The sequence below is a fragment of the Amblyomma mixtum genome, chromosome 2, assembly GCF_055824585.1.
Source record: "Amblyomma mixtum isolate Tamu chromosome 2, ASM5582458v1, whole genome shotgun sequence".
NCBI classification, from domain to species: Eukaryota; Metazoa; Arthropoda; class Arachnida; order Ixodida; family Ixodidae; genus Amblyomma; species Amblyomma mixtum.
Genome location: NC_143013.1, coordinates 43,087,509 through 43,109,790, shown reverse-complemented (window position 1 = coordinate 43,109,790; position 22,282 = coordinate 43,087,509). Strand labels below are relative to the sequence as shown.

General features: G+C 48.4%; 2 protein-coding genes across 4 annotated transcripts in view; one reads left to right on the top strand and one right to left on the bottom strand.

The window, feature by feature from the left end:
* Window positions 1–22,282, bottom strand: part of LOC149359143 (uncharacterized) — a 249,158-nt gene that overhangs the window by 73,272 nt on the left and 153,604 nt on the right. The gene's annotated exons all lie outside the window — the stretch shown is intronic.
* LOC149359144 (potassium voltage-gated channel protein Shaw-like) overlaps window positions 1–22,282 on the top strand; it is a 120,622-nt gene that overhangs the window by 66,367 nt on the left and 31,973 nt on the right. For 2 of the 3 annotated variants that reach the window (XM_089571392.1, XM_089571393.1), the window contains exons 2-3: window positions 11,642–11,988; window positions 13,376–14,513. In XM_089571392.1, coding sequence (XP_089427518.1) covers window positions 11,677–11,988; window positions 13,376–14,513 — 1,450 coding nt within the window. In that variant the 5' untranslated portion in view covers window positions 11,642–11,676. Of the gene's footprint in view, window positions 1–11,641; window positions 11,989–13,375; window positions 14,532–22,282 lie in introns of all 3 variants that reach the window. The other variant, XM_089571394.1, reaches the window with a different exon arrangement.

The window sequence follows — 22,282 nt, the reverse complement described above, 5'->3', positions numbered from 1 at the left end:
GGTCCTATTCCCTGTAAGAGAAGGTGCCACATCCTAACTGCCCTTATAACTGGTTATTGCATTTTGGTAAGGAACCGTTTTTTTTTATCAGCGTTGATAACTGAAACGAGTTCGTTTAGCAGCACCATTGCGGCTACCTTTGCAACTTATCTCCATTTTGGAGTAACTGAAGTGACGGGGTGACCGCTATAAGCGCGAATAATCCACCTGGAAACATTCCTTGCTTTCAGGGAAGCCAGACAGTGGTATATGCTGCGCCGCTCACCAGGGTGGCTGGGGGAACAATAGGACGTGCATAGCAGTGCTTCGCCTTCGCCAGGTTCCGTTCTGTGGTGCCTTTTCTTTTTTTTCTTTCTTTTGTTGCTTCGCTATATTCTTTCAGGGTCTCTCGGGTTCCCATAACGCCACGCTTTTCGTATATGTCTCGACTACGCTTTCTGCGCTACGCGTCGCGCTTTTCAATTTCAACTCGGAATCCAGCGTTAGAAAAAAACGTGCTTCGTGCCCTCTGGGCAACGGAGGAAGCTTGCATATGCATGGAGCGGCCGTCGCCGTTTTTACACTCCGATGGTGGAGTGTGCCGTACCGAGAAAGCACCTGCAACACCGGAAAAGCAGGGACTGCCTCGCGCGATGTCCTGTACCTCATATATTTTTGGTTTTAAAATGCGACTGATATAAGATCTATGTTTTTCTCGGTGCAGCAGGTATTAGCTGCGACACATATGTGAAGTAATTTTTGGGAAAAAACACTACAGAGTTTGATGAGGATTGCTGGTCACTGGCCAAAGTCAATTAAAAGTAAAAAAAGTCAATTGACTTTGGCCAGTGACCAGCAATCCTCATCACCATGATTCCTGACCAGACGGTATGCCGTCAAACCCTCGACTACACTACAGAGTTTATTCCCTAAACAGTGGGAGCTTTTCGTATCTCTAAGCCAAGGATGCGAAAGAGAAAGATAGGAATGAAAAAAAAAAGTAGCATAGGCGTGCTGACGCTATTATTCCTAGGCGCACATTCTGACAAACTCCAGCCCGCACCCCCCCCCCCCCCCCCCCTCTTCCATGCAAGTTCGCCCTATGCAACGAAGTTATCACAATGCAATGTCACGTGATCCATTAAATGTTTACGCTAGGGCGTCTCGACCGCGAGCACTGTCTCGCCGCAAACCGGAGCTCCGCGTGTGTCCACTCTCGTTCACTGGCGGCCGCTTGCTTTCTGGCGGTCGTAGGAAAGAGCACAACTTTCCTCCTCCACATCCTCGCCATTTTCCTTCGCGCGCGGCCCGTGAAATTGCCTGGAACCGGCGTGCACGCCCCGTGGCCGTCCCGGATAAGGGCCTGTTCGCTGCCTATACGGCCTCCCACGATGGCCCTTCGGGGGGTCGTCGTCGCTGGCTTTCCTCAACTCCCTCGCACTTTTCCCCAACTTCCCACTCTCTCTCGCTTGCTGAATATTGCAGGGGGAGAGCGAGGGAGATGTGGGTCGCAAGGAGTACACTAAAGAGGACGGGAAATGCTCGCGAACATTCGTAAAAGAAGAACTGAGGATGCGTTTTACAGGAAGCCAAAAAAAAGGGAACGCAAAAAGCAAACCAACACTGGAATTAAATTAAAGGAAAAGAGGAGCGGAAATTTGAGAAGACCAGTAAGCGCGGCGGATGGCTGAACTTCATTGTGTTACACTAACTTTATTATGGTAGTTACCAGCTTGGCGAGGTCATTTTTATTTTTCATCAGTACGCATTCTTGCTCTGTGCAGCATTCAATGGCTTTCTCGCACACTGCAATAACAACTACGTTTTTTCGGCGCCCCGCTTACTTAATAAACGGTTGGGAAAATTTTTAAATATTGAGGTTCCGGAGAGAAAGCTGCATGACAGGATGTGCAGCTGTACGGATTGGTGACTGCAATTTTTGATTAGGTGGTAGCAGAGTGTAACTTACGCGATAAATTAAGGTGCAGAAGCGTAGGAGAGGAAGAAATTATTAGTTTGGTTTATGGTTTAAGGGGGTTTAACGTCCCAAAGTGACTCTGGCTATGAGCGACGCCGTATAGTGAAGGAATCCGGAAATTTCGACCACCTGGGGTTCTTTGACGTGTACCGACATCGCACAGTGTGCGGGCCTCTAGAATTTCACCTCCATAGAAATTCACCAACCCCTCCTGCGATCTCACCCGCGTCTTTCGGGTCAGCAGCCGAGCGCCACAACCACTGAGCCACCGCGGCGACTAGGAAGGAAGGATTAATACAGCGCATAACAGGTTCAGTGGTCATTAAATTTTGTTTTATTGCTGCTTTGACACATCAGAAGCCAGATGCCAGTAGGAAAACTTGCATCTCAAGACGACTAAAACGCAAACTCGAAAAGTGTATGCGTTCAAGCGTGCAACGAGTGAGCAGGCATCATACGCTTTCGTGCGCTATAGATGTAAGAAATAAAAAAAAAACTGGTAAGTATTACCGTATGCTACTCGAACAAGAGTTTGTGTTCGCTTAAAACACACTGGAGTGTTTTACGCTATGTCAGTGTAATTAATCGTCATGTAGTGAACGCAGTTGAGTTGATGATGAATGTTATTAATCCATGTTATTAAGCCATCGTTATTAATTAGCGTTTGCACCACCGGAGTTACGCGAAAATATTAGAATATAGGTTCATTGAGGCTTGCAAGCACAACATTGTAACGCATTTTATCGCGCTCAAAACCGGGCCATCGTAAGGTGTAGTTATTCAAAGAATAATCAGCATAATATACCAAATATCCTGCTGCGACTCGAATATTCCTAAAATAAAAGTCGTTCGCGCTCGGGACATCGTTTTCTTGAGCGTATACGTTGCCCTAAAGTCGAGATAGGAATCTTGCCACGAAGCCACGTGAAACGTCATCGAACGATGAGGGCGGAGAACCCGGCGGGAGGCTACAGTGTAAGGTGAAGAGCAAATCAATACTAGTTAATGCGCTGAGCCGCAAACTGAGCTCTGCAAGCAATGAGAAGAGGTAATGCTAACGTACTGCCGTCGTATAATGATAATCAAGTGCTCCGGTAATTTTCACGCACCTCTGTTTTGTTTACCATGGGATTCGATCCAGCGAACAAGATTTTGTCGGCTTTGGACTTCGTGAATGGTTAGTGTGTTCCTGTAATCGTCTGGATCATAATCTGACTCATGGCAGCCTGAGTCAAGCTGTGGTTATTACTCCTAGAGACAGGCTACCAAGTAGGCTTCTTCCACGTCCAACGTCCATCATTCGCACTTTGTCCTGATTCTACAAACGAAGTTTAGTATGCAGGAGGTGTGCGAAAACTGAGCAGCAGAATTAAGCAGATTACATACACGTACTGTCGCCTAAACGACGGTCGACAAGAAAGTCGAGGAAATAGGCCGGCAAACAAACTGAATTCGAACTCTGTTTAACCTACGAAAACACTATTGTAGTCAGTGTTTGCTAAGTGGGATAAATTTTAAATCTACCGCGCGCTCTCTGTATGTATTCTGAAGAAGGATAGAAAGCTGGGGAATGCCGCCGCGGTGGCTCAGTGGCTATGGTGCTCGGCTGCTGTCCCGAAAGACGCGGGTTCGATCCCGGCCGCGGCGGCTGAATTTCTTTGGAGGAGAAATTCGAGGCCCGTGTACTGTGCGATGTCAGTGCACGTTAAAGAACCCCAGGTGGTCGAAATTTCCGGAGCCCTCCACTACGGCGTCTCTCATAGCCTTAGTCGCTTTGGGACGTTAAACCCCATAAACCAACCAACCAAAGCTGGGGAATTGGTATCAGTTCATTGTGGATGGGACAGCGCGAAACGAGACGAACGACAAAGGAAGACGGCACAGCGCTCGTCTGTGTGTGCTTTCTTCTTTTGTCTTTCTTCTCCTTTCGCCCTGTTCCATCCATAGTCATGTATTCTCACCTAACAGAGAGCTGAGTGGTTAGTCGGCATGCTTAAAGGGACGCTGACGACAAACTCAAATTGGCTTACAAAGTGAGTTTACCGCTTTCTAGCGACATGTGCGCTATTCTCACTGAAAAAAAGAGATTTTAGAAGCTAAAACGCTTTAAGGGAGAAAAGGGGGGGGGGGGGGGGGGGGGAGTAGAATACATGTGGCGTCACCCTCTGGCCGTTATTGCAAGCAGTGCGATTTGTTAAGGCAATTTACTTCGCGCGGATTTTACACAGGCTAGGCAATACCGATATTCGCTTCCTAACAGTGATCACGGAGTCCATTTCGGTCTTTACGAGAATAGTTTGAATCGAGTGGCGTGAAAATTTAAAACAATTTTGTCTGCAATGAAATCCGTTTTCTTTTTGCTGCCGGTCAAACGTCGACACAGCCAGGAAGGGCACCGGAATCGATTCTTTCCGTAACAGAAGTTAGATGCAGTTGTCTCCGATGCCCCTTTAATGCGTAATGCATTTGGAAAATTAAAAGGTGCGTTCTCGCAAACGAAAGTTCCAAGTTTTAAGGTTTTAGCGCCTCTTCAATACTTTGGCGAAGGGGAAAAAAAAACAAACTATTTTAGACTTTTTTTCTTTTCCGGCTCAACAATGATCGCGTCAGATGTACGGCGCCTATACTTCCCCCACCAGCCAAGACCACATACTACATGCAGGGCTAACCTGAACAAGGTTCTCATTGGAGGTGAACAAGACAACTTTAACTTGCGAAATACGACTCCATTTACTCCTGAGATGGTGCACTAAACAGTCGCCTCAATATTATGAAAAAAGGTGATTTCATTACTCAACGAACACTTTCACAAATACAGTAAATTCGCTGTATGTATCCCGCCTCCTATATTTGGATATTGCGCAAGAGCTGCGGAGATCTGGATGGAATGCGAAGTGTGGAAGGTCTGGAAATAGCGTATCATATACGTCCGACGCCTCTGGTTGGAATGAAGGCGCCCTGGGGCGCAGTAAAGGAGGAAGGGCCGTTTCGTGTGGACTGAGGAAGCAATCGCCGCGCTGGGATTCGGCAATCGTCGATAAAGATGGGGAACGTGAACCTGGTATTTTTGTTTCCTTTTTAATCCGCGTATCAAATAAACGGGAGAACATTGGCGCAGTTACTGCTTCTGTGGGTCGCTCCCAGCTTGAGGTGCGGGTCTGTGGTCCCGTATTTTGTGAAGGGGGAACGAGGGCTCAAAGAGGAAAATGTATCTTTGTTTGAAAAAGAAACGAAAAATAAGCAAACTAGAAAAGAACTCTGTATCAAAGTGTCGCCACTCCTGCCATTAAAACTGCTTCATCCTCGCGGTTTGAAGACACCCTGTTGACTGTAAATAGGCGCTCGCATGTCATGTTGTCTTTTTCCATGATAGACGATGCCTGACCGGATCGGAACTGTGCTGGCCGATACACACTTACACGTCGCTGTGAGTCTGACATCGAAGCGGGCAACAATAATTTCTACATATATCTCTAAGCGTCCCGCAGGCAAGTGTAGCTTTTGTGTCACAACCTCCTCGAAGCTGTCACTTACGATCTTAATAAAGCTGTTTTCTCGTATTTATGGCCGGCCTGTTTTCGTTTCGGTTGTTTCGCATAATTGACAAGGAAATCGATTAATGATGACACTCGACCCGCAGCGATAGCTTCTTGATTGTCGGAGTTAATCAGTAGGCGGGAGAACTCTCTCTATTTCCCTCCTTCCTCCCTGTCACGGAGTGCCGTGGAAAAAACACACAAAGAAAACTGGAAACTGGAAAGATTGCAAAGGATGTCAGCACGTTTTATATGCTCTAAATACCACCGCACTGATTCAGTCACAGCAATGCTAAAACGGTGTCAGTTAGAATCACTAGAAATAAGAAGAACAAAGCAGAAATTGAAACTTTGTTTTATGATAATGAATGATAAATTCAAAGTTAATAAACAACACTATGTTACACCTCCCCTGAAGCGTTGCCCACGGAAAAAAATCACAGTAAGGTATTACAACCTATTATTACACGTACTGATGTCTATCGCTACTCCTTTTTTCCCGAAGCTGTAGAAATTTGGAATCAACTACCAAATGACGTTGTGGACCAAACAGATGTAGACAAATTTGTGATAGGTTTGAACACGTTCCTGGAAGATTGCTGTGCTGTGCAAATATGTAATTCTGTGTATTTGAGTGTTTTTTAGCGAAGAGAATTGCACTTGTATCTGTATATGTTTCCCTCCCTGTAATGACCTTCATACAGAGCGTTAACAGTATGAATAAATAAATAAATAATAATAAATGCTGAAGAAGTGCGTGCTGAAACAGGCTCCGGCTAAAACTGTCCGCGCTTTCATCGTTTTTTCCTTTCCCTTCTCAGAGCCTGACTACATATGTGGCCCAATCGTCGTATCTTTAAGCACCGATCCTGCGGACCAGGTTCATGAGTTGTTCGTCGACATGTTTGGTCCTTTCAAACAATGGATATTATTAACTCGGCAGCGTTAAGCCTCTCCGTGCTGCAGAAAATCCGGCGTCGTCGGCGTTGTGAGCGGAAGATTCCCCCGAGAAGCAACCAGGTCGGCCGCCTAGGTCACGTGACCTTGTGGCGTCATCACAACCTGCCCACCGGAATGAGAGCAACCTGACCACAGTGGCAGGTGGCAGCGAAATGTTTGGCTGCTCGGGAAGAGTTACCTTGGTCGCAGAAGCCCCACCAGGGGCAGCACCTGCCACCGCAGGGCAGTGGCGCGTCGCTTAACCACTGTGCCAGGAGTGGTGTGATGACACCCACGGATCTGCGGATGCAAAGTCGAGAATGACCGATTCCGCATATATGGCCATTAATTAACCTATTAGTGCAATCGCATTGAATCCTCTAACATACTTTCGCACATGTTGGCTGTCGTAATTAATTGAGGAAAACTTAAGTTTGAAGGTACCCAGCACGCCTTTGTTTCGGAAAAGTAAACCTGCATGTCAGGACGAAGCTGTGTATCACCAATCAGAATTAAGATACCGCTCAGAGAGGACTGCGAAACTGCAACTTGGGGATACAATTTGCTATAAAAAAATCAGGCTCTCTAATTGTCCAATAACAAACTGTCATGCCAGCCAATTGGAAGACTATATATCTGTGGCCTCGTGACGCTTTGCAATATCCCAAAACTTTGCAGCAAGGACGTCCCGAGTGAACCACTGCAATGCGAAAAATGCCATAAGGATGCCTTCAATTTATTTCGTCCTTTTTTCCAGGGCACTTTCTGAAGCATCCCTTCAATGCATAGCAATACACATTCACACTATGCTGCAGTCATTTTTCAGCACAGTAAATAGTAATGTGAGTGTGTTCTATATTTTCGTCATACCCGAGAGATCTTTGGGCTGGTCCGCGTTAACCCAAATATATTTCTCTATCCTGGGTGTTCCTCTGAATGAACAGAAAAATTTTGCAGTTATAGACCCAAAAGTTTTCTCCATGACCTCTGCTACGGGCCTCTGTGCCTTCGGAGACATGCAGAAAATATTTATGACGCATATATAGTTAAATACTACATTCAGGAGAGAATGCATATTTAAATCTAAATACGAAATTATATGGAAAAGCGCCAGGAACTTCAGAGTTATTTGGCCGCTTGGAGAAGAAGGGTAATTTAGACAACGCATCTGATTTCCAAAGCGACTCAGAGCTGTCCTATCCTTCCACACTTCTTGTAAAGATGACTACGTGAAGGTAGAGTGAGTACTTTCCGACTTCCAGCAGCATGTAGGCTGAACAAGTGAGGCGTTTTTTAAAAATTCTGCAAATATCAAATGGGCATCTTATTGCACGCGGAGTCTGAAGAGGATATGTGTAACTGTTCACTGAAGCTCATTATTTGAAAACTTCGCCTAATGTTGACTAAATGATGGTTTGGAATATCTTCACTTTCATGTAAAGCATTCCCAAACAAGAGGAGACTGCCTGAATGTACGGTCAGCTTTAACCAAAAGGAACTTATTACATTTGGCTATATTATGCATGGTCTTGCAAAGCCGCCTGTGTTTGTTGATATGTGATATTCGTTTATATGATAATAAATGCGCAGACGGTGTTCTGTTGAATGCACCGACGGCACCTAGCCAACACTCCGGATTCACACAACTTTCATTAGCGGGCTATAAAACTAAATGCATGTTAAACTAAACAAACTAAACCAAACTAGAAGCACAGTGAACTTCAGTGCTGGCAGTAAACACTATTGCTGAACAAAAAGAAACGCTCATAATGCATGTACGCAGCACAGCAGTAACAAATATTACTGAACAGCTTATTGCATGTTATCGACCAAAGAGCACGAATTTATTTGTCTAGCCTAGCTTATATATCATCTCCATGATCTGTGGCTTGAACCGGTGGTGCCAGATGAAAAGAGAGAGGGTTAGCCCTGGTCGCGGTAAGTTATACTTTCACGATTATTTATTACTCGCAGAAAAAGTGCGCTGTTGTGTGTGTGGATCAAGCAAAGGTCTTTTATTCGTTCTAAGCACATGAAAAACGCTGAATAATACGGACACACGCTTTAACGGTGAGACGCACACGCACGCACGCACGCACACGTGTACACACACACACACACGCACACGCGCACACACAAGCACGCACGCTCTCACAAAACACACACACACACACACAAGCAACGCACGCTCTCACAAAACACACACACACACGCACACTCTTTCACACACACACACACACACACGCACACGCACTCACACACACACACACACACACACACACATACACACACACACACACACACACACACACACACGTGCGCGTACGCGCGCGCGCGCACACACACACACATACACACACGCACGCGCGCGCGCACACACACACACACACACATACACACATACACCAACGGAGAGTCTGTAACAAACGAGTTCGCACAAATCGGTGTGCACTGACTCGACAGTTGCCACAGCTCCTTGTCTGGAGGTACAACGCTTGGCCTCGCAACCGCTAACTGAGGCTGATGAAGCAGCCAGTGAATTGTAGCCGAAAGAACAGGGCACATAAACAGAAAGAGAACGGAAACTCGCCGAACGAAGTACCCGGAATTCGGGAGCTATAAGGTGCAAATGAGACTCCCACGCGATCAACGAGCGCTCCCGAATAAAGCAGGGCAGCGCCAGCGTTTCCCTTCGAGGTCAGCAGCGGCAGGCCACCGAGCCACTGAGGCGATCCCCGCGCCGTTGGAGTAAGGTGTACCCCGTCCAACCCTCTCCGGCCCCGCGGTGGTGGAACTCCTATAGGCGGCATGCCTTCCTCAGCGCAACGGCGACCTGCCGCCTCCGTCCGATTGATCTGCGGCGCGGAGGGGGCTCACTCTTCCGCACTGAGTGCAGCCTGATTTAGCGAAAACCCAGTTTGGCGCGGCAGCGAAGGAGGTGGTCGTTCTTCTTACCCTGGCCACCACCGTAAGAACTACGGGAGAGCTGAGCTCCTAGCAAAGGCTCTTCCTCTTGTTCGCCACCCTCTCTTCTCCTCCTGCTTCGCCCGTCGTTCGGGCGAAATTGTCGGCCCCGCGTCGCGCCGAGCTGCGGCGCCAAACAAGAGGTAATGGCTTTCCCTCTTACCCATTCCTGCCCCTTTCCCGTTTCCTCCCTCATCGCTGCCGAGGGGCCCGGTGCGCGAATCCAGAGCCGCAGCTCGCGAGTGTGCACACCTTCCCTCCAAGTTGCGCTCTCCGCCTCGCGCTCCGAGAAGCTCTGCGTGTTTCGACACCTGCGCCGGTCTACGGACGGACGGGAAGGGTGGCCGGGCATCGATTATGGCCGTCACCCGCCTTCGCGCTCTGCCGAGGCGAGCAGAGCGGCGGCCGGAGGGCACGAAAACACGCCCGGACTCTGGAAGTGCGACAGCGTGGGTTCATTCTCTAAATCCTATACAGCCTCGTCTCTGTCTGTCTGTACACGCCACTATGTGCGTGTACACAGCGTGCGACTGGGATAGTTCGCGCAAGCGTTCGCTGCTATTGCGGCTTGGAGAAGCAACGGTTCTTTGCCTCTACTGCCCCGGGGCGAATAGCACAGTAGCGGACGGCGCCAGGAATTGTTGTATGCCGAGAAAAATTGTGTCGCGCGTCGCAATCGGCGCGATGCGCGTAAATGCCCACAAAACGTCGCTGGTGCGCGAAATAAATGAAGCAAAGGGAAGCCGAAGCGGCGACGCCGACAGACGAAAGAGAAACGGCCAAGCAGGACACTGCTACTGCATTTTTCTGCACTCGGCGTCCTCTTTGGCGTTTAGGGCTTTTTTCTGTGAAAGCGGAAATGATCAACTTCAGGAGCACGCAGTATGCCACAGCTGTTTCTTTTGGAGGCTGCTGAATTTTTCTGTGACAAAAAAAATACAGCTTTCTGATGATGAAAGCCGCTAGGGTGTACCGTGGCGGTGGCTTCATACAGTCGAATTTAAGGATAAAACTAGCTGTTGCTTTCACCGGAGATTCGACCGTGCGAAAATATTTTTGTGAGGGCTATGTTGTGTATACCTCCTCCAAATTCGAATAGTGGTCGATATGAAGCATGTGCTTGCTGCATTAGAAGCATCATTCCGAAAACAAAAACAAAAACAAATGCACCGTCGGTCACAATTTCCTGCACCAGAAGTGACAACTAAATGTTTCGATATATTTTCATTGCATCGGCTAGTTGCCACCTCTAGACAACTTCAGTGAAACGTCTACCACCCCGCCTCCCCCCTTCCTAGATGACCCGAAATGATGTCTGGTTGTGTGCAGACAGACCTGCCGGGGTCCGCGAACACAACCAGGAACGAATGTCGCAAAACTCGATGTAAACGCATCAACAGCTTCTAATGTCGTCGGAATGCCGACACATAATGCAATTAGGTGGCCCTATGAAATCTTTCTTTTGTCGCCGTAAAGTGCATAGCGAACAAGGCGACACAGAAAGTAGGGCAAATTAAACTGCGCATACTCTAAAGGCGCACTGCATTTTCTGAGAACTAGCAAAAAACGTGTGTGGCAAATGAATATTGCTGCTCTACGGCTACCGAAGAAAGCACAACGTAAAATTACTGGGCTGGTCTCACAAGCGATAAAGACACATGGAAGCGAACCCGTGAACCTTTCTGTGTGATCTTGACAGCAGGCTAACACCACACCATACACGCACATACGCATGCGCGTCCTGCGCCATAGTACGCGCTTAGTCTTTCCTCAGTGGAGTGGCAATATGAAGCATCAAGCTGCGTGGCTCTCCTCGCACTCAGATGTATGGTTTGGTTTGGTTTATTAGGGTTTGACGTCCCAAAGCAATTCAGGCTATGGGGGACGCCTCAGACGTATGGCAAGAACCGTTTGGCTCTTTATCTGCCTTTCTCCTTCTCGAAAACTATTAGAAGTTCTCTCGATGGAAAGGATTTACAAAAACAGAGAGAGCATCTAGTGCTTTTCTCGATTCCCTCTTACACTTCTTTTCGTGTCCACTAGCCAACAGGTGACATGCAGTTGCACAGATGAGTTATCCGCCGCTGTTTTAGCTTAGCTGAAAACCCAGACGGGATAAACAGGCACTGAAATCAATGAACATCGCACAGAGGCAGCGAGGCCGACAGATGTCGATGGACAGACGGGTGGGTGGAAAAATGGGCATGCGCAAAGTGCTGAGGATGCCTTTGTTTCCCGCACGCAGGTGCCGAGGACATGCCGACCTGAAGGCGCCAGAGCATGTACCACCACGCGAGCAACAGTCGCGGCACCTTGGATGTGGAAAACCGCGTCGTCCTCAACGTGGGCGGCATACGCTTCGAGACGTACAAGACGACCCTCAAGAAGATCCCGGCCACGCGCCTGTCGCGGCTCACCGAGGCCCTGGCCAACTACGACCCCGTGCTGAACGAGTACTTCTTCGACCGCCACCCGGGCGTCTTCGCACAGATACTCAACTACTACCGCACGGGAAAGCTGCACTACCCGACCAACGTGTGCGGGCCGCTCTTCGAAGAGGAGCTCGAATTTTGGGGTCTGGACGCAAATCAGGTGCGGGCCACGGATGTACCCATGAAGACGCATTATCGCAAGTAGCCGATGCGTTGACTATCACTACTGAAAGGAAGTGAGAAGTCTCACTGAAAAGAATCATGATGAAAGAAGTGCATGATTTTTGATGTCATAGCAGTACTATTTATGATACTGTTTACTAGGAGCATAGGTCCTGTCTGTTTACCTGTTCTTTTTCAGTGAAACTCGCCTAAATGCCACCGTGAATGCTAGGTCTCACTTTTATGGTGGTAGATTTTTATGGTACAAAGGCAGCCAAGGTCAAAGCCCGCCAAAAGGAGGTTAGTGGTCAAAACAGAAATTTAAAAATATTGCTCTTACCTACGTATTTTAAATATAATATACTGGTTATCTCCCGCAACTTTATCCAATGTCATAAAGGAATAGCATAATTTTTGACAGCGAAACTCGTTCAGTACCACTGGCCGTACCTTTAACTAACTTAGGAGTATCTTTTTACGCTATTGAGATAAACAGTTGTCATAAGTGAACTAGACTTTCTAAACTGCTCCAGTCAATCAGAAGGCTGGAGGTAGCTCACGAGAAAAGCAGTGGCCTCATTTTCGAAGAAGCTGCTTTATTTTGAATTGTGTCATCAGGCTTTAAGCGCTTGAGATACAAAATCCCTCAAGTGGAATCACTTGTACTGAACATTTCAGCCATGATATTTTTTTCTTGCTAGCCGCTACCATGGCGCGCCCATGGTAACCCAACCTCAGTCACTACTAGGGTGCACGAGCTGGTAAAATCTCTCGCACATCCGGGATATTTTGCTCATTGTTCAGAGAATAAAGGAAAAAAAATTCAAAGGAAAGTTACTTTTTCACATTCTGGACTATTTGATGTTAATTTGATACCCTGAAACACTTATCGAAGCTTAAGGCGAATATCCAGTTGTTGAAAGTATAGTTTATGACCATTGATTACCTTACAACTAAGGAACGAATATATAAATATTCTGTGTGTACTAGGCTACCAGTCGCCAAAGCCACCGTTAGACTTTCATGTTTGATGAATTACCATTCCTTCCTTGTCTATGCTACCGCAGATTGAACCTTCACATACAAAAATGCGGCACGTGAACAAATTTGACTAAAGTGTTCCCGCTTGATTCATGGAATAAAGAAAGAGGCTGTGTCACTAGCCAAAGGCTAAAAAGAAAATCAGGACATTTCCAAACCAACTCCGTTCCTTCTTCAGGAGCCACTGACGAAAGGACAGAGTTGGTCCTGAAACGTTGGGAAAGTGCAACACGTCAGTATGCAGGAAGGCAAGGTTAGCCGTTAGCAAAACGCCCCTTACAGCACAGGAAATTGTCTGCGTAATCGTACTACGAGACAAACTTCGCACTCTCGTACGTGCGCAGGTGGAACCGTGCTGCTGGATGACGTACACCGTGTACAGAGACACGCAGGCCACGCTGGCCATCCTGGACACGCTCGACATCGAGAACGAGAAGCCCAGCGATGAGGAGCTGGCGCGCAAGTTCGGCGTCGAGGACGACTACTACGCGGGAAAGCTGACCTGCTGGCAGCGGCTCAAGCCGCGCATCTGGCTGCTATTCGATGAGCCTTACTCGTCACTGGCGGCCAAGGTCATGGCCGTCATATCCGTCTTCTTCATCTGCGTCTCTATACTCTCCTTCTGCCTCAAGACGCACCCGAACATGCGCGTGCCGGTCATCGTCAACCGGACCGTCACGCAGCGCAACACGACCGCCTGGGTCCTGGACAAGGTCAAGACAGACGCGCACGACGCCTTCTTCTACGTGGAGAGTGTCTGCAACGCGTGGTTCACCTTCGAGATCACCATCCGGTTCGTGGTGAGCCCGCGAAAGCTAGACTTCGTGCGCGCGCCCATAAACATCATCGACTTCATCGCCACCATGTCCTTCTACTCGGACATGCTGCTCCAGCACCTGGCCGCAGACCTGGAGAACGCGGACATCCTGGACTTCTTCTCCATCATCCGAATCCTGAGGCTGTTCAAGCTGACGCGCCACTCGCGCGGGCTTAAGATCCTCATCCACACGTTCAAGGCCTCGGCCAAGGAACTCTTCCTGCTGGTCTTCTTCCTGGTGCTGGGCATCGTCATCTTCGCCAGCCTCGTCTACTACGCGGAGAGGCTGCAGGCGAACCCTCGCAACGACTTCACCAGCATCCCCGAGGGCCTGTGGTGGGCCATCGTCACAATGACCACCGTGGGCTACGGGGACATGGCGCCGAGGACTTACGTGGGCATGCTCGTGGGAGCTTTGTGCGCGCTCGCGGGCGTGCTGACGATCGGTCTGCCCGTGCCGGTGATCGTGTCTAACTTCACCATGTTCTACTCGCACACGCAAGCGCGCGAGAAGCTGCCCAAGCAGCGGCGCCGCTTCGTGGGCGAGCCGCCCGGCGCGGGGCCCGCGGCGAGCTCGGGACCGCAGGTGCCTCAGGCGCGGCGCATGAACGCCATCAAGCACCACCAGCACAGCAGGGAGTTCGCAGCGGCAGCCAACAAGCCAGGTACTTGACAGGGCCTTCGTGAGTTCCCTTCCTTCATACTCCTTCCTTCCTCCTCGCTGCATGGGGCAGGAGATAGCGCAACAGGGTGGTTGCTTGCATTGTCTCACGTTTCGCCGTATTCGACACTAAGTTAAAGATCCATATGTATCAGCAGCGCGAACACAACACAGGAAGAAGGAAAGAGCACTGAGCCGCTCTTTACCTTTCTCTTTCCTTCTTCTCCTTCTTCTTCCTGTGTTGTGTTCGCGCTGCTGATACATATGGATCACAACCAACTAGCCCGGCAGATGGTGTTATTAAAGTACACTAAAGACCTCTCTGTTTCGTCCGAAGAAAAATGCGCACCTCAGTAGTACAGACAGGTATTAGGAACGGTATGTTCGCACCCAGGAACCAAGATAATTTTTCTTTCAGCATCGAACTTAAAGACGCAGTGGAGGGACCATGCATCTAGAATAAAACTGCCTTGAAAACGCAAAATACGCTTCTAAGATTTGGGGAAGAGTATGGTAATAAATTGACCTGCTTCAATCTGTCCAGAGAGATGGTCCAGCTAACAGATGAGTTGGAAAACAAAGAAGCTATGATATTTAGCGACAGTGACGATTGATTGACTAATTTGTTGATTGATTGATTGACTGATTGATTGATTTATTTGTTGATATAATTTGGTACTGTTCTTGCTACATCGCTCTGCGTAGATAGGTAAGCTGAGCCGCGCTGCGCGACTATAGTAATGTGTAAAAATTTCGTTGAATAAAATCAAAAAAGGTGACAAGAGATAACAAAGTCAAGGGCACAAGAAAGTTTAGCTTAGTTTGTGGGGTTTAAATTCCCAAAGCGACTCAGGCTATGAGGTGCACCGTAGTGGACGGCTGCGGAAAACTTTGGTTTTTTTTTTTTTTGCGATCCCTTAAAATGTAATAGTATACTGCCCAGACCACGAACATGTGCGATAAAAGGGGCCAACTTTCATGATTGAACCCTACACATTGGACCCTACACATGAAAACCTCGTATATTCCTTGTAACTAGTCCAAAATAATTCCGTTCGCTTCATTCTTTCAAACTACAACCGTACGGCAAGCATCACAGCCATGAAATCTAACGTATCACTCCCACCGTTACAATCTCGCCGTAAAATTGGTCGCCTAACACTATTTCACAAGCTATATCATCCCGTTGCGCTTCACGACTATTTCATATCACCCCCAGAATACATCTCACGTCGCATCGATCACCGCCACAAGGTTGGCATCCCAACATGCCACACAAAATCTTCTTTTCAGTCATATCTTCCTCGCACATCTGTGGAATGGAACCGCCTCCCCCCCCCGATATTGCAGCGATTGCAGATAACAAAACCTTTCACGACGCAACAGCTAACATTGTTTATTGTGAAGGAAGTTGATCATGTGTTATATCTGTTCGCGCTGTGTTGTGTACATTGATTTTATGTTATTTACGCTTTGTGCATGTTGTTTGTTTTATTCTGGAGAAAATTTATTTTGTATTACCTGTTTACACTGTATTATATTCATTGTTCTTTATCCTAATTAACCCACTCCCCTCTGTAATGCCTTTGGCCCTGAGGGTACAATAAATAAATAAATAAATTGTAGCAGGATTTCCGGGGAAAGGAACTTAGCGACAGCTAGCCAAAATGCCGGTCCGAGCTTCGGTCATCCAGCCAGCGATCTCGCGCCGCGCGCTAGCGGAGCGGCGGCCGCCGCTGCTCATCTTCCTCTTTACAATCACCCCCGGGCTGAAGGCGAAGCCATCCTGGCGAGTCAGGGAGACGACAACACACACGGGTCATAGTACGGCTTCAGGCGTGACACATGAACAGTCTCGCGGCTGCGTCGGCGTTGATCTGTGGAGGGTGTCACCGGGTCGACAATGTAGTTGACCGGGGAAGTGCGCCCTACGATGCGGTAAGGTCCGTGGTACTTGGGGAGAAGTTTGGACGAAAGGCCAGGTGAGGTAGACGGCACGTGAAGCCAGACGAGAGAGCCGGGTAGAAAACTGCCATCAGTGTGGCTTGTGTCGAAACGGAATTTTTGACGCCCCTGCTCGCCGGATGTTAACGACCGAGCGAGCTAACGGCACTCCTCGGCATGCTTGGACGCCTCCGAAAGAGTGGTGCACTCGGACACGTCGGGCCGGTAAGGAAGTACTGTGTCGAGTGGTGAGGAAGGTTCGCGCCCGTAGAGGAGAAAAAATGGCGAGAAGCCGGTGGTGGTCTGCGTGGCGGTGTTGTAGGCGTAGGTGATGAACGGCAGGATCCTGTCCCAGTCGGAGTGGTCGGAAGACACGTACATCGACAGCATATCGCCCAAGGTGCGGTTAAACCGTTCCGTCAAACCGTTAGTCTGAGGATGGTAGGCCGTGGCGGTATGGTGAGTGATCTTACACTGTTTGAGAAGAGATTCCACGACCTCGGACAGAAAAACGCGCCCACAGTCGCTCAGCAGTTCTCGGGGCGCTCCATGGCGAAGAATGAAGTGATGCAATATGAAAGAGGCAACGTGTGGTGCCGTAGCAGCAGGAAGAGCCGCGGTTTCGGCGTAACGCGTGAGGTGGTCGACGGCTACAATAACCCAGCGGTTGCCAGCAGCAGTGTAAGGAAGGGGGCCGTAGAGGTCAATCCCAACTCTGTCAAAAGGACGGAAAGGGCAAGGGAGAGGCTGCATCTGGCCGACTGAGTGGTGAGGAGCCGGCTTGCGACGTTGACAGTCAGGGCACGAGCGGACGTATTTGCGGACGTAGGTGGACATACCGCGCCAATAATAGCGGAGACGGAGTCGCGTGTATGTTTTAAAGGCGCCGGCATGAGCAGACTGCGGGTCGTTGTGAAACAGGGCGCAGAATGTCGACCGCAGATGGGCAGGGACGACAAGCAACCACTTCCTGCCGGTAGGGACGTAGTTGCGGCGGTACAATAGACCATCACGAATGGCGAAGTGAGCAGCCTGGCGGCGGAGGGCACGAGGCAAGGGTGCCGCCGAGGAATTTGAGAGAAAACGTACCAGCGAAGATATCCAGGGGTCCTTATTTTGCTCGCTGCCCATGGTATCTGTTGAAAACGACAGCGAAGCGCAACCGGTTGGCGAGTGGCAGACAACGTCTGGCGGCAGTGGAGAGCGGGACAATGCGTCGGCGTCGTTATGTTTTCGGCCGGAGCGATAGATGACACGGATATCATACTCCTGTAGGCGTAGGGCCCAGCGAGCGAGGCGGCCTGTAGGGTCTTTCAAGGAGGCCAGCCAGCACAGGGAATGATGGTCCGTGACGATATCGAAAGGGCGGCCATAAACGTAAGGGCGAAACTTTCCGATCGCCCAAACAATCGCCAAGCATTCCTTCTCGGTTGCTGAGTAGTTGGATTCCGCTTTTGTCAGTGCACGGCTCGCGTAGGCAACGACATACTCGGGAAATCCGGGTTTACGTTGCGTAAGGACAGCGCCGAGGCCAACGCCACTGGCATCAGTGTGAATTGTCGACCCGGTAAAAATGGCTGGGTCCCGCTGTCGGAGAGCGCCAGAGCAAACGACGGGCGTAGGCGAAAGGGAAGATGACTGGCTTGCGTCGGTGGACATGGCTGGAGCGATCGTTCTGCTGCGAAGCTCCAGGACGTTGGCCAAAGGCTGTATGTACCCAGCACCTCCACCAAATTGTAGCAGGATTTCCGGGGAAAGGAACTTAGCGACAGCTAGCCAAAATGCCGGTCCGAGCTTCGGTCATCCAGCCAGCGATCTCGCGCCGCGCGCTAGCGGAGCGGCGGCCGCCGCTGCTCATCTTCCTCTTTACAAAATAAATAAAAAATAAATAAATAAATAAGTAAATAAACATTGGGCCCTTCATAGCAAAAATGGAAAGATCTACATTTAATGCGAAAAAAAAAACACGTTGGAGCCTATAAATTCGGCTGATCTTGATGATACCTAAAGGCTTAAGGACAACAAAACTGGGCGCAAATATGCATGTGCGGGGAATATATAAACCAAAAAATTCAAACCTGGCCCACCACCTGCCTATGCAAGCGTGTGAACATGAAAATTCTCGTCGTGTCTCTTAATGCGCGTCCCGCGTTTTTTGTCATGGGAACTTTATGCGATTCCAAAATTTTTGGCTGTCTTGTCATTTGTTTCGAGAATTCGTCTTTTTGCGTGGGTTTATCTTTCAGCAGGACTTCTATACCTCCTTTCACTCACACTTTGATCGTTCTGTTATAAATGTGTTGCAGCCGAACATTTCTGCAATCATTCTAACTCTTAAACTCGTGTAGTTCTTCGAGCAGAGGTGAAAATTAGTAACATTTTGACACGCTGCATCAGAGGCATAGATGGTTGATTACAGAGTTAAACAAAACTTATATTCTTTTCCTTTCCGTCTGCATCAAACGCGTTCGTAGCTTCTCCTCGCAAGTTACACTTATCTCTGGGTCTGGTTTGTTGTGGGAAAGCCCAAAAACGGGAATGTTATAAATGTTGGTCGCCGGCCGCAGGAGCCGCTATTAGCTATTTCTCACTCATTCCGCGACGCATGTGTTGAAGGTATAATGGACGAGACAGTTTTTCACGAACAACATTTTTTTCCAGGCAATTCATTACTCTGTCATAATAAAAAGAAAGTGGCAAAGAAAAAGTATATTTGTAGTCTCTCCGCACCTTTGCTGGCGCCACTTACGCACACCTAAAAAAAGAGCTTTGAAAATCTTACCGCCCAAAGCGCTATTTTTGCTCAAGGTGCTCCCAGATCCTCAGAAAGCTCAGCTTCTGGTTAGGCCGCCACACTGGTTTTATTCTTTTTTTAATTGGTTAAGAAAACCCTATTTGCTTTGGCGCAGGCCTCTCTTGTGCTCTGCGGGCGAGTAAAATGAAGATAAAAAAAAATCAGGAAGCATCCCAGCATCACACAGTATGGAACCTCTTTTAAACCACACCCTCTCTGTTTTATTCTAGCTTAAAAAAATCTCGTTCTCCGCTACTCAACGTGGATGTACACTTAACGCACGTGTTTTCGTTCGATATTCAGCTTCTTTCTAATTTCTTCTTCCACGCACCCATTAGTGGCGGGCCGAGCAGCCGGCAGTTTTCTGACGCCTTCGCGCTCTCTGCGACGAAGAGCGCGCTTTGTTCCGAAACGCAGACACAGAGGCCTTTGTTCGGAAACGGAGGTCACGTGAGCCGCGCACCGCTAGGAGCGCGCAGCTGTGCCTGCGAAAACAAACGAAGCCGAAAAACAGTCACGGCAAGGATAACGTTGTGGGCAAAGCAGTGCAAATAAACACTGCAGCGCAGGTGTATTTTTCTTACGGAAGCGCGCTTACATCGGTGAAGGGGAAGCGTATTGACGAGCCGAGCGACGTGGGAAAGACGGGGCACCGTGGCGCCCGTCAGGAAGCACTGGGAAGATCGCCAAAGGGCAGTATGTATGCATAATGGGGTGTCAGTGTTTTAGCAAACCGTACTGAGAGAGGAGGTTGGCTCGTTGGTTCACCCGAAGCCAGCGAGAAGGCCCATGCACTTTTTGTTGCCTTTTTTGTTTGCGTGTGTTTTGAAGCAGACAGCAGGTTTGGTAGCAGCGGTCCCTCCTTCCAATTTTGTTATTTCTTTGTTTGCATGTTTGGCGCTTCCTCTCAGCATTTGCACTTTAAGTGGCGGCTGCTTATATGGTTATCTTGTGTGTTGTCAGAATTATCGGAATCAAAGCGTAATTAACATCTATAGTATTCACTGGCGACAAATAGTGCATGGTATAATAATGGCAGCGGAAAGCTTCCCATTTTAATCTGACAGCATCAAAAGCCTCATCGGGGAAAAAAAATATGTAGTCAGTTATGAAATTCGGCCGCCGCGGTGGCTCAGTGGCTATGGTGCTCGGCTGCTGTCCCGAAAGACGCGGGTTCAATCCCGGCCGCGGCGGTTGAATTTCTTTGGAGGAGAAATTCGAGGCCCGTGGGCTGTGCGATGTCAGTGCACGTTAAAGAACCCCAGGTGGTAGAAATTTCCGGAGCTCTCCACTGCGGCGTCTCTCATATCCTGAGTCGCTTTGGGACGTTGAACCCCATAAACCAAACCAGTTATGAAATTCGACCATTGGCTGGAAGGAAGTGAGGTCACTTCCGGCAAAGGCATCGACATCAGCTAATGTTGTCGTACTGCGAACACATAAGGTAATTTGACGTCCCTGTGAACTTTTTTAGGCCATGAATATAGAGCAACATAGGACAGCGCATACCTGCTACTTCCTGCCTTGATGCACAATAGGGGTAAAAAAGAAAAACGTTTCTGATGAAAAGCATTTCGGCCGGGCAAAATTGTTAAGTGGTGAGAACTGCCGCAATTCTTGCTCCCTCTGGCTTTTAGTAATCATCACGATGCACAATGACATTTATAACAGGCATGCTAAAAGTAAATGCCCATGGTCGTCGCCTTATTCGTGGGATTTCAAACCATCGGCCTACGCTCTGTATTTCTGCCATTCAGAAAGAAGACCTGTCTTAAACTACAACCCTGAATTATGGAAGGAAATATTATGCATTTTTATCGATGAATTATTTCACAACTCTCTTGTATATAATTGATGGTGCGTTTGTTTACATTTTTTTGCTTGAAGAATGCTTTTAATAAGAAAAGTTCTGTAAGAAATCCAAAGTGAAAAATACGTAGGTAGAGCCTGATTTCCTGCGATGTCTGCACACACATGAAGAGATTACGTGAAGCCCATACACTTAAACTCCTCCTTAGGGGTACGACACGATAGCATTAATATGTAAAGGTCCACATATGGGGAATTGGCCGTTCTCTGCTTTACATTTATAGATACCTGTGAGTCCTCATGCTACTCCTGCCGCAGTGGTGTATCGATCATGTGGTGCGCCACTGCCCTGTGATGGCATGTGCTGCCACCGGTGGGGTATTGTGCGACCCAGGTTGCTCTTCCCGAGCAAGCTCTGCGGCCAATATTAATTTAACTGCCACCTGCCACTGTGGGCAGGTTGCGATGACGTCACAACATCACGTGACCTATGTGGGCCACCTGACACCAAGTTTGCTTCTTTGGGGATTTTTCGCAGATTTTTCGCTTATGGTCAACAACGCTTACGCCGACGACGGATGCCGATGACGACACCAGCTTTCTTGCGACAAGGGTAGCGTTAATATGATGTAGTGGTATGGCGAGGCAGTTGTTCGCATTCCGAGCTAACTTTGAGGTAGTCTGCTCATGAACACAAAGTTTTATGAAACAGTACGATCATTTGTGGCATGCTACTGGTGTTGAAATTCCAAAAGGAAGCAAATTCAGCAAAAAAAGGAGATGCAAAAACAGCACAGGCCCTTGTATGTGAGCGCTAAAATTACGGCAGTCGCATAAAAACTTGGTTCTTGAAGCTTCAGGTTTATCGGTGTCTTAATTTTTCGAGGAGTGAACAAATGCACACATGAAAATGATGGCTAGGTTCTAAATGTGAGCGATTCCTTTTTCAGCACGGCAAAATATTTCCGGCAAAGAATGATATCTAGAGAAAGGAAGCACAGAATACGACACCAAGACAAGACTGTGAACAGAAACGCGTTTCGAAACGTCACGTTTTTCCGCCACATTATCAAAACACTCGACACTCTTGAGAGGCAACCAGAAAAGATGGTGTAGCTATTTTTTACAGTAGAAACATCACTCAGGGCCACGTGATTAGCGTGGCCATATACGACTCAGGGGCGCTATATGACAATTCTATAGACCTTTGCATCGGGAGAGGGGGA